Source organism: Thunnus albacares, chromosome 1, assembly GCF_914725855.1.
Source record: "Thunnus albacares chromosome 1, fThuAlb1.1, whole genome shotgun sequence".
Taxonomy (NCBI): domain Eukaryota; kingdom Metazoa; phylum Chordata; class Actinopteri; order Scombriformes; family Scombridae; genus Thunnus; species Thunnus albacares.
In genome coordinates this window covers 39,967,850-39,980,349 of record NC_058106.1, presented here as the reverse complement: position 1 = coordinate 39,980,349, position 12,500 = coordinate 39,967,850, and the positions used below count along the sequence as shown (strand labels likewise).

Sequence of the window (12,500 nt, the reverse complement as noted above, 5' to 3'; positions counted from 1 at the left end):
ACTGAAAGTTTTAAAACATCACTTTGAACTCTAAAGATTGAGCTTCATCATTTAAAGGACGAGTTCACAGTTTTTCTAGTGTGTCTTAAACCAACAGTCAGTGTGTTTCTTGCTGTAATTATTCCTCCTGTTCATACTGACCATCAGAAGATCCTTTCATAATGACCTTACAATGGAAGTGGTGAAGCTAATATGAAGCTTCAGCGTCTAAATGAGTCAAATCAAGTAGATATCTTTCAACGTTACAGTCTTTTTAGTGCCAAAGTTCCTCTTTTTGTTACTATACTTCCACCTGCAGCTCAACAGGGAAACACTGTCCGAGGAAACACAAAGAGGGAATTTGATGCTAAAAAGACTGTAAATGTGTCAGATATCCACTTGATATGACTAACTCAGACTGCTGAAGCTGAATAGAAGCTTCACACAGACTTTTAAATGACTGTGTGGACACACTGTGGATTTTATCCTTCATCACTTCCATTGAAAGCACATTTGAAGGATCTTTTAATATCCAGTATGAACAGGAGGAATGATTACAGACACCTGACTGCTGGTTTAACATACTGGAAACACTGGAAACTGTTTGTTATTATTAATGTGATTAATGTTTAATCATATTAATAATGGATAGATTAATCAGTAAAGTTGCAGCCATAAATCAGATTTAGTGAATAAAACATGAAAGTTCTACTCTTCTTTCACTCCCAGTTATCAGCTAAACAAGACCAGTACGAGACACCAGTATCTCTCTTTTGTGTCTTTTCCCTTCTGGATGTCTGAATCCCCAACTTTTTAAAGACTGAAGAGTTCATTGATTAATGTAAATATCTTATTATTATATAAAATACTCATCATTGGAGCAGACAGCTGCAGCCTTATAACTCTGATTCTGGTCAAACTTCCAGTCTGGTTCAAGTTCCAGTTATTAGACCACACACACACACACACACACACACACACACACACACACACACACACACACACAGACTCACGGATCTTGGCCACGCTGGCCACCAGTAGCCAGATGGCGATGATGTACGGAGTCTGGACGTAGCTCCACTCCCACTGGACCACCCGGTACCCGCCGCCGTGATGATGATGTCCCCCCTCCTCTTCCTCCTCTGCTGGGCCGGCCGGCTCCTCCGCCGCCGACCGGGCCAAGGCTACACCGGGCGCCCCGTATTCCATCCCGGGCTGCGGGAGAGGAAGGAGCGGCGGGGCGGAGGGAGAGAAGCCGAGCCCCGGCCCCCGGAGCGGCGGAGCGGCCGTCCCGGGCAGGTCGGCGGCGGCGGCGGCGGCCGTCAGCAGCAGCAGCATCAGACCGAGCGGCAGCATCTTCCCCGGTCAGCGGGCTGGCATCCCTCTGGCCTTTATATACACACCGAGACACGGAGAGGACACGGAGGAGCGGAGGGAGGCCGGCGGCCGGGTTACAACATCAACACACACACATACACACATACACACACACTCCAGGCTCCGGTAAGACACGGAGGAGGGGACACCGGAGCTGGACATGTGACCCGCCCAGTCCGCCTTTAAAGAGACGCACACACTGCAGGTAGAGTCCTGAACACAGGAACCATAACTGATGTTATAGATATATCATGTTATAGATACAACATGTTATAGATATATCATGTTATAGATACAACATGTTATAGATACAACATGTTATAGATACAACATGTTATAGATATATCATGTTATAGATACAACATGTTATAGATACAACATGTTATAGATATATCATGTTATAGATACAACATGTTATAGATACAACATGTTACAGATACAACATGTTATAGATATATCATGTTACAGATACAACATGTTATAGATACAACATGTTATAGATACAACATCTTATAGATACAACATGTTACAGATACAACATGTTATAGATACAGCATGTAATAGATATATCATGTTATAGATACAACATGTTATAGATACAACATGTTATAGATATATCATGTTATAGATACAACATGTTATAGATATATCATGTTATAGATACAGCATGTTATAGATATATCATGTTATAGATACAACATGTTATAGATATATCATGTTATAGATACAGCATGTTATAGATATATCATGTTATAGATACAACATGTTATAGATATATCATGTTATAGATACAACATGTTATAGATACAACATGTTATAGATATATCATGTTATAGATACAACATGTTATAGATACAACATGTTATAGATATATCATGTTATAGATACAACATGTTATAGATACAACATGTTATAGATATATCATGTTATAGATACAACATGTTATAGATACAACATGTTACAGATACAACATGTTATAGATATATCATGTTATAGATACAACATGTTATAGATACAACATGTTATAGATACAACATGTTATAGATATATCATGTTATAGATACAACATGTTACAGATACAACATGTTATAGATATATCATGTTATAGATACAACATGTCATAGATACAACATGTTATAGATACAACATGTTACAGATACAACATGTTATAGATACAACATGTTATAGATATATCATGTTATAGATACAGCATGTTATAGATACATGTTATAGATACAACATGTTATAGATACATCATGTTATAGATACAACATGTTATAGATACAGCATGTTATAGATACATGTTATAGATACAGCATGTTATAGATACATGTTATAGATACAACATGTTATAGATACAGCATGTTATAGATACAACATGTTATAGATACAGCATGTTATAGATACAGCATGTTATAGATACAACATGTTATAGATACAGCATGTTATAGATATATCATGTTATAGATACAACATGTTAAAGATACAGCATGTTATAGATACAACATGTCATAGATACAACATGTTAAAGATACAGCATGTTATAAATATATCATGTTACAGATACAACATGTTGTAGATATATCATGTTATAGATACAACATGTTATAGATATATCATGTTATAGATACAACATGTTATAGATATATCATGTTATAGATACAGCATGTTATAGATACATGTTATAGATACAACATGTTATAGATACATCATGTTATAGATACAGCATGTTATAGATACATCATGTTATAGATACAGCATGTTATAGATACATGTTATAGATACAACATGTTATAGATACAGCATGTTATAGATACAACATGTTATAGATACAACATGTTATAGATACATGTTATAGATACAGCATGTTATAAATATATCATGTTATAGATACAAAATGTTATAGATATATCATGTTATAGATACAGCATGTTATAGATACAACATGTTATAGATACAGCATGTTATAGATACTGCATGTTATAGATACATGTTATAGATATATCATGTTATAGATACAGCATGTCATAGATATCTCGTTATAGATACAGCATGTTATAGATACAGCATGTTATAGATATATCATGTTATAGATACAGCATGTTATAGATACAACATTTTATAGATAAATCATGTTATAGATATAACATGTTATAGATACAGCATGTTATAGATACAACATGTTATAGATACAACATTTTATAGATAAATCATGTTATAGATATAACATGTTATAGATACAGCATGTCATAGATATCTCATGTTATAGATACAGCATGTTATAGATACAGCATGTTATAGATATATCATGTTATAGATACAGCATGTTATAGATACATTTTATAGATAAATCATGTTATAGATACATGTTATAGATACAGCATGTTATAGATACAGCATGTTATAGATACAGCATGTTATAGATATATCATGTTATAGATACAGCATGTTATAGATACATTTTATAGATAAATCATGTTATAGATACATGTTATAGATACAGCATGTTATAGATACAACATGTTATAGATATCTCATGTTATAGATACATCATGTTATAGATACAGCATGTTATAGATACAGCATGTTATAGATACATGTTATAGATACATCATGTTATAGATACAGCATGTCATAGATATCTCATGTTATAGATACAACATGTTATAGATACAGCATGTTATAGATACAACATGTTATAGATACAACATGTTATAGATACAGCATGTTATAGATACAACATGTTATAGATACATGTTATAGATACATGTTATAGATACAACATGTTATAGATACAGCATGTTATAGATACATGTTATAGATACAACATGTTATAGATACAGCATGTCATAGATATCTCATGTTATAGATACAGCATGTTATAGATACAACATGTTATAGATACAGCATGTTATAGATACATGTAATAGATACATCATGTTATAGATACAGCATGTTATAGATACAACATGTTATAGATACAACATGTTATAGATATATCATGTTATAGATACATCATGTTATAGATACAACATGTTATAGATACAACATGTTATAGATACAGCATGTTATAGATACAACATGTTATAGATATATCATGTTATAGATACATGTTATAGATACAGCATGTTATAGATACAACATGTTATAGATATCTCATGTTATAAATACATCATGTTATAGATACAACATGTTATAGATACATGTTATAGATACAGCATGTTATAGATACAGCATGTTATAGATATCTCATGTTAGAGATACATCATGTTATAGATATCTCATGTTATAGATACATCATGTTATAGATATAACATGTTATAGATACAGCATGTTATAGATACAGCATGTTATAGATATCTCATGTTATAGATACATCATGTTATAGATACAACATGTTATAGATACAACATGTTATAGATACATCATGTTATAGATACAGAATGTTATAGATATCTCATGTTATAGATACATAATGTTATAGATATCTCATGTTATAGATACAGCATGAGGTGAGTTGTATATAGAGTTGAGTTGTATATAGAGGTGAGCTGTATATAGAGGTGATGATGATGTTAACAGAATTTACTACATGACAGCTTGTGTTACACCTGTCAGTTGTTTCGACAGGTTGTCCATATACACACAACAGGAACAAAACAGGAGATAACGTTCCACCATTATTTACATGGAACAGGTCAGATACAGCGTTTAACCCTCGCTGTCTGATTGGTTTACCAGAACACTATTCTGATTATATACCTCTAACAAGCAATTTCAGGCATAATTTTTCATTATTACTTCTGTGAAAGGCCTTGCACGCATCAATAAAACACATAACTATGGTGGAATTTTGGCTTCCATATTTAGCAACTATTCCTTCTAAAGCATAAATACACATATCGGTGTTTTCTCTTAAAGCCGGACTAATTATCAGTGGTGAGAACAAACATTTCAACCTTGCAGGATTCTTTCCTTCACTTTAGAGATAATATGGCGACGGGCAATAAGTCTGTAATTATCTACACTGTTTAACTTACCAGCCTGGTCCTTAATGACAGCAACTAACAATACAGAGGTGACAGAAGAACACCATGAACATTCACACACATTCATACGTTGAACGGGTACAGAAGCTACCATGCAAGGTCCCAACCGGCCCATCAGAGGAAATCTAATCATTCTCACAGCCATCAGGGGTTCAGTATCTTGTTCAAGGACACGTCCACATGCAGACTGGACGAGCCGGGAACCGAACCACCGATCTTCTAATTAGTGGACGACCCGCTCTACCTCCTGAGCCACAGCCGCCTGTAACTGTAGAGGAATTTATATGAAGAGAGAGAAAACTGAATGAGGTCCAGAGATGGAGTCATGTGTCTTTCTGTCCCTCTTCTTCTTCTTCTTCTGTCTCACTCAGCTCTTCATCATCTCAGTCTCAGATCTCATCTCCGTCAGTCTCTTGAACCCTCCTGCAGACTGACATTTCTATAACAGTTTTATAATGTTTACATTAATAGTTATATGTTGTTCTTTTATATCCTGTTGGTCTGTTTTTATTGTATTTTCTGTGTATGTTCTTTTTGTTTTAACTCTCTGTTCACCATCTCATTTCTCCATACTGAAATTGCACCTACTGTATATTTTATTATGTATTTATATACTGCATATTGTATTTTATCTCTTCCTCCAACCCAGAGTTCAGCAGTTTTTGTTAAGGTGGGTGATAAAGTCTCTTCTTGTCATGTGACAGGAAGTCTTTGTTAAAATCTGTGTTTTATATTTGGATAATAACTAAAATATATTTACAGTCTGACAGTGAAGGATGTTTTAAATATATTTGAAAGATCTGCTCTGTGTGAATGAACCGAAGCTTCATTTCCCCAAAATATCACAGATTCAAATGTAACATAAGTTAAATTGAACTCGGTAACAAAACACCTGCAGCTCCTTCATATGAAATAAGATCATTTAACTGATTCTCTTCACGATATGTGATGAACTGAAGTTAATGTTAAAATGAACAGATGAACACTAATGAATCATTAACAGATATTATCCGTCTGCAGACATTTTGAATTTAATGCAATTATTTCTGTGTTCAGAAGCTGCAGAACTTCTGATTGGTTTAGACATCAGCTGATAGAAAAACTATGAAGCTGCAGTTTGAACATTTCCTGTTTTATTGATTTATTCAGTTCTGTTTTGTTGATTTGTTCTCAATATATAAATGATTTTTTAAATGTTTTAATTTTAAGTGGAAACTTCTGACTCCTTATTCTGTTAAATTATACTTTTATATACTTTTATATACTGTGTTTACTGTTGTTTATTGTTGTTGTTTCATTTGTGCTCGTTTTCTCACCAGGATGATTTTATATGATGTCAAAGTTAAATTCATGTCTGACTATCTGTAATTATAGATTTTCCTTCTATTGATTGTTTCTTGCTTCTTTCAGAGCTTCAGACAGCTGACTGATGTTATTTTACAGTCTGTTGGACTGTTGGAGTCACATGGTGGAAATAAATCACTGTATCATTACAGTTATTACTCCAAACTAGAGCTGCAACCACCAGAAAATTAAGAAAATTAATCTGCAACTATTTTGATAATCAAACAAACATTTACATCATTTTTTCAAGCAAAACATTAATTTGTTCAAATCTGCTGCTTCTGTGATCTTATATCAGTGTAAATGTCATATTTTGGGTTATTGTGGTTTGAGGTCGTATTAGACTCCAGGATGTTGTGATGGATTGATTGATTGATTGATTGACTTTATGATGTTTTATTGATTAAGCAATAATAAAACTGCAGCCTCAAACCAAATGATGAAACTACAGCTGATCAGCTGACATTCAACATTACTACATGTAGTTCACAGTATTTATTACTGTAATATGTCTGTTTTTAGTAATAATGATGCAGGTTTATAGTTATAAAATTTAAAGATGTATTTGTTGTACAAATTCAATCAGAGTCATTCAAACGTCGAAATATAAACTGAAAAACTTCATGAATAAATAAAAAATGTCGTCACTCTTTATTTGAAACTTTTTATTAATTATAGCTGGAACACATTCAATCTTCCATTTAGTATTTCTATAGAAGTCGTTCTGCTCTTTAAGTTAAAACAGAGTCCTCGTCCTTCAGCAGCAGAGAAGAAGAGAGAAGACCTGAACTCAAACCAACACACCTCAAAGTGCAAAACAACACACAACAAACAGCTGCAGAGCCCGTGCACACAGGAAATGACTGTACACACACACACACACACACACACACACACACACACACACACACACACACACACACACACACACACACACACGCGTACACACACACACACACACATACGTGAATTTTGTGACGTGTGATTTTTTTGCTTTCTAGTGGACTTTTGTGACACTGTGACAGGAAACATTCACATGTACTTTTCCAAACTCTTCAAGGACTTTCAAGGACTTTCAAGGACTTGTCTGTCTTTATAACTGGTTAATTATACGTTTAGAAAACTATTTTTTAAAGTCGGGGCGATACAATCTCATTGGAGGTGAAGATGTTCAAATGTCTAGTGACAAACTCCATCTGTGAGGAAGATCATGTGATATGACAGAAAGCTCCAGAATGGATTCGGTGTTCCAGGACGAGAAGCTTCAACGATCCGACAAGGTTTGAGTTTTAAGTTTAAAATCAAACAAATATACGTCGTCGAACTCTTCAAACTTTAAACTTTCAGTGTTCAAGTTTCAGTTTGTTGATATTCTGTATTTTCCTTCATGTTCAGACTCAAACCAACAACGAATAAGAAGATGATTTATCTTCTGCCTCTGTGCCACAAATACTCACTACAGCACCAAATGTAGATTCATCCGCTGCTGAAAATAGTCCCCAAACAAACCCTCCATTTCCTCCTGTTTGTTGGTTAAAAACATCAGCGAGCAACTAACTTTTTAAACATGAAACTATATATTATATATTTATATATATATATACTAAATATATAGCAAAGAGCTCTGAGCTGAGAGAGTAGAGAAGCAGGAAAGTGTTGACGTGTTGGTTTGAGTCTTCACATGAGATGTGATGGTAGAAAAACAGCAGACTGATCCTTTAACAAGAGCTCGTCAGTGATTTGTGTTTCTAACATGATGCTTCATCTGTTTAGAATGAACAAAAATCCATCTGAAGTTACAGTAAATGTAATAAAAACAAGACTTTTTTTGTTGTTTCTGCTCACTTTGTGCATCTGTTTGTCAATATTTCATATTAAAAACACTTTCTAGTCAGATCCGGCTGTTTGATTCATGTACCTTTGTTGTTTGTAAAGGGCAAAGATTTCATCAGTCTGACGTCAGTAACAGTTTCATCACTCAGCTCTGCAGTTGGATTTTTTGTGAAATCCATAAACATTCATGGACATTAGAGAGCCACAGAGAACCAGTAAAACCAGTAAAACCAGCAGATTTCTTCACTGCGTCCGAACTGCAGACAGAAAAATGTTTGTTCAGTTTGAATCGATGATTCTGCTCCTGCAGGAAAAATTCACAGAATCTGCTCCTCGTGTGGTCCGATGGAATCTCAGCCGGATCAATACCATTCACTGATCAATCCACTGATCGATCAGCTGGAGTCTGTGCTCAGACGTTGTCTCCTGTCTTGCTGTTGAGTCCCAGAGCCTGAACCACGTCCACGCTGAGGCCGCTCTTCAGAGTCCTCCTCACTGAAACAACAACATTCACATCTTTACATTTATGTCTGATGTTTGTGTCTCAGTTCAGTCACAGAAATAAAACGCTGCGTTTCTTAAAGATAAAGACGAGTTTAAAACCTCCAGAAGGTCTTAAATAAACTGAAACATGTTGATCCTGCAGCTGCTGCACACGTCCTCCTCTGCACAGCTGTTACACAGCTGTTAGACAGGTATTACACAGGTGTTAGACAGGTGTTAGACAGGTGTTAGACAGGTGTTAGACAGGTGTTAGACAGGTGTTAGACAGGTGAGCCTAAAACTCAACAATCTAACAAACTAGTGAACAATCCGTCACATCTGCTTCTCATTTAATGTTTATCTTTCAGCACTTTGTCTGAATACTGTGGTCCTGCTGTATTTCACTATTATACTACAGTATCTATTATACTACAGTATATTTTATACTACAGTATATTTTATACTACAGTATTGTATTTCACTATTATACTACAGTATCTATTATACTACAGTATCTATTATATTACAGTATCTATTGTACTACAGTATCTATTATATTACAGTATCTCTTGTACTACAGTATCTATTGTACTCCAGTATTGTATTTGACTGTTAGGACAGTAGTCCTGCGGTCCTGCGGGGGACATCCTGTCCTCTGCAGCAGGATGGTTGGATGTGATGCTTATCGGCTGTGAGAGGATTTCTGAGGAAGTGGAAACAGTGATATGAAGCTGCAGAGATATGAGACTGTTTTGGACACATAGCTGCTGTTTGTGTCTCAACACAGCGAGTCTGAACCAGATTCCACCTGCTGAGACACAGAGACCTCGACCTTCTGCAGACCAGAGACCCCTGAAACCCCCAAAACATCAAAAAACTACAAGAAAACTGAACGGCTTGGACCTGATGTGTTTCTGATCAGCAGGAAACTTATAGATACACAAACTTATTTTTCTGCCTCCTTTTGTTTGTAGAAGTTCTTGCAGAGCAACATTTAGAGAAATCCTCCTGATCACTTTCATCTCTGTGTGTCCTGGTCCGGGATGTGTTTAGCCTAGCTTAGCACAGACACTGGAAGCAGAGGGAAACTGTTAGCCTAGCTTAGCACAGACACTGGAAGCAGAGGTAAACTGTTAGCCTAGCTTAGCACAGACACTGGAAGCAGAGGGAAACTGTTAGCCTAGCTTAGCACAGACACTGGAAGCAGAGGGAAACTGTTAGCCTAGCTTAGCACAGACACTGGAAGCAGAGGGAAACTGTTAGCCTAGCTTCGCACAAAGACTGGAAGCAGAGGGAAACTGTTAGCATAGCTTAGCACAAAGACTGGAAGCGGAGGGAAACTGTTAGCCTAGTTTAGCACAGACACTGGAAGCAGAGGGAAACTGTTAGCCTAGCTTAGCACAGACACTGGAAGCAGAGGGAAACTGTTAGCCTAGCTTAGCACAAAGACTGGAAGCAGAGGGAAACTGTTAGCCTAGCTTAGCACAAAGACTGGAAGCAGAGGGAAATTGTTAGCATAGCTTAGCACAAAGACTGGAAGTGGAGGGAAACTGTTAGCCTAGCTTAGCACAAAGACTGGAAGCAGAGGGAACCTGTTAGCCTAGCTTAGCACAAAGACTAGAAGCGGATGGAACCTGTTAGCCTAGCGCCATCAAAGGTCTGTGTGGTCACGCTGTACCTTGTTTGTAGAACATGTAGAAACGTAAGACAGGAGTTCACTTACATGACTTCCTGTTAAGCCGGGAGCGTTTGCGGGTTTTGGGGCTGGAGGCTCTGTCTGAAGGATTCTGGGTAACAGATTTGACCAGTCGGTCCATGATCTCGTCTGTGGCGTCGTCCTGGGAGCTGGTCCCGTCTTCTTTGGCAACGGACATCTGAGGTGGACTCACTCTGCCGAGACCTGAGGACCAGAACCACAACATCAACCACAACCTGAACCTGGACCAGAGTCCTATCAGCTGTTCTTTGTATGTGGTGGTGGGGGGGGGGTGTAGCTGTTGGGCTGCAGAGATACAACATGGAGACAACACGCTTGTGTTTTCTCCTCTGAGTTTCTGATTGGGGCTACTAATGATTACTTTCATTATTGATTAATCAGTCAATTGTTTTCTTGATTAATCTATTAGTCATTCAGTGTAATCAATAGACGGGGGGGGGGGGGGGGGGGGGGGGGGGGGGGGGGGGCTGTGTGTAACGTGTTTTCAGCTGGATACGTCGCCTGCTTCAGGCTTGTGATCAGTCTGTTCAGGACCGACACCTCTGACGACCTGTGGAAGCAAACCTTCTCCAGCTGGATCAGTGACTATCAAACGTTATTGATCCGGTTCCTGGCTGGGTTTTGAGACAGAGTTGAGGATCTTACTGCGGACGGCTCTGGAGCGTCTCAGGCCTCTCTGGTCCACACTCGGGTTGTTGCTGCTGCTGATCAGCAGGTTCTTCATGTTCTCATGCTCCTCCTCCTGACCGGCCTCCGCCTGCGCTGCCACGGAGACGGGGGAGGGGCTGTCCTGACGAGGCACTGCCCCCGAAAACTTCTCAGTCTGAGAGGACAGAAGAAGAGGAGGAGGAAGAGGAAGATTAGTTTGTTTACAAAAGTCAGAAAGTCATGTTCAGACAGAAGAGGTCTTTAAAGTTAATATAAGGAACCCTGATGGGAAACAATGTCTGAGCTCTTAATTAATCAATCAACAGAAAATTAATTTGCAACTATTTGATAACTGAATATCCAGAAGTGTTGAATCTGGTCCAGCTGATCTGGATTCAAAGCTTTTGGATAAATCTTGACGTGAATAAGAATCTTCACACACATGATAATTGAATAATTGTTTAACGAGGTCGTCACACCTGCAGGACCTGTGAGACTAATATTAGCTTTGGAAACCTTTCAAATGAAAACAGCGTCATGACTGTAATCAAACGCTTTGAGGAACAGTCACCTTTTTATTTTGGATACATTATTTTCTGGATTCATGTGAGTTTTGTTCTCTTATTGTCTCCTTTGACAGCTTGTTCAGAGTTAAACATATCTATCTACCACCTTTACAATGACCTTACAATGGAAGTGATGGAGGACAAAACCCACAGTCCTCCTTCTGTGTAAAACTGTATTTCAAAGTTTATCTGAAGCTAATATGAAGCTTCAGCGTCCAAATGAGTCAAATCAAGTAAATATCTTTCAACGTTACAGTCTTTTTAGTGCCAAAGTTCCTCTTTTTGTTACTATACTTCCACCTGCAGCTCAACAGGGAAACACTGTCCGAGGAAACACAAAGAGGGAATTTGATGCTAAAAAGACTGTAAATGTGTCAGATATCCACTTGATATGACTAACTCAGACTGATGAAGCTGAATAGAAGCTTCACACAGACTTTTAAATGACTGTGTGGACACACTGTGGATTTTATCCTCCATCACTTCCATTGAAAGCACATTTGA

The 12,500-nt window shown here is 37.1% G+C and overlaps 4 protein-coding genes across 5 annotated transcripts in view; 1 reads left to right on the top strand and 3 right to left on the bottom strand.

Annotated features, from left to right (window-relative positions):
* slc9a5 (solute carrier family 9 member A5) overlaps positions 1–1,575 on the bottom strand; it is a 34,954-nt gene extending 33,379 nt beyond the window's left edge. Inside the window, exon 1 of the mRNA XM_044358534.1 lies at positions 993–1,575. Within this exon, the coding sequence (XP_044214469.1) occupies positions 993–1,335 (343 nt within the window). The 5' untranslated portion in view covers positions 1,336–1,575. The remainder of the gene's footprint in view (positions 1–992) is intronic.
* Positions 1–12,500, top strand: part of LOC122986896 (NLR family CARD domain-containing protein 3-like) — a 1,497,050-nt gene that overhangs the window by 187,105 nt on the left and 1,297,445 nt on the right. The window lies entirely within an intron of this gene.
* Positions 1–12,500, bottom strand: part of LOC122986857 (NLR family CARD domain-containing protein 3-like) — a 934,102-nt gene that overhangs the window by 555,192 nt on the left and 366,410 nt on the right. The gene's annotated exons all lie outside the window — the stretch shown is intronic.
* Positions 7,398–12,500, bottom strand: part of LOC122986995 (FH1/FH2 domain-containing protein 3-like) — a gene marked incomplete at its 5' end in the record, with an annotated part of 13,659 nt that continues 8,556 nt past the window's right edge. For both annotated transcript variants that reach the window (XM_044358571.1, XM_044358574.1), the window contains 3 exon segments: positions 7,398–9,077; positions 10,789–10,965; positions 11,428–11,605. In XM_044358571.1, coding sequence (XP_044214506.1) covers positions 8,995–9,077; positions 10,789–10,965; positions 11,428–11,605 — 438 coding nt within the window.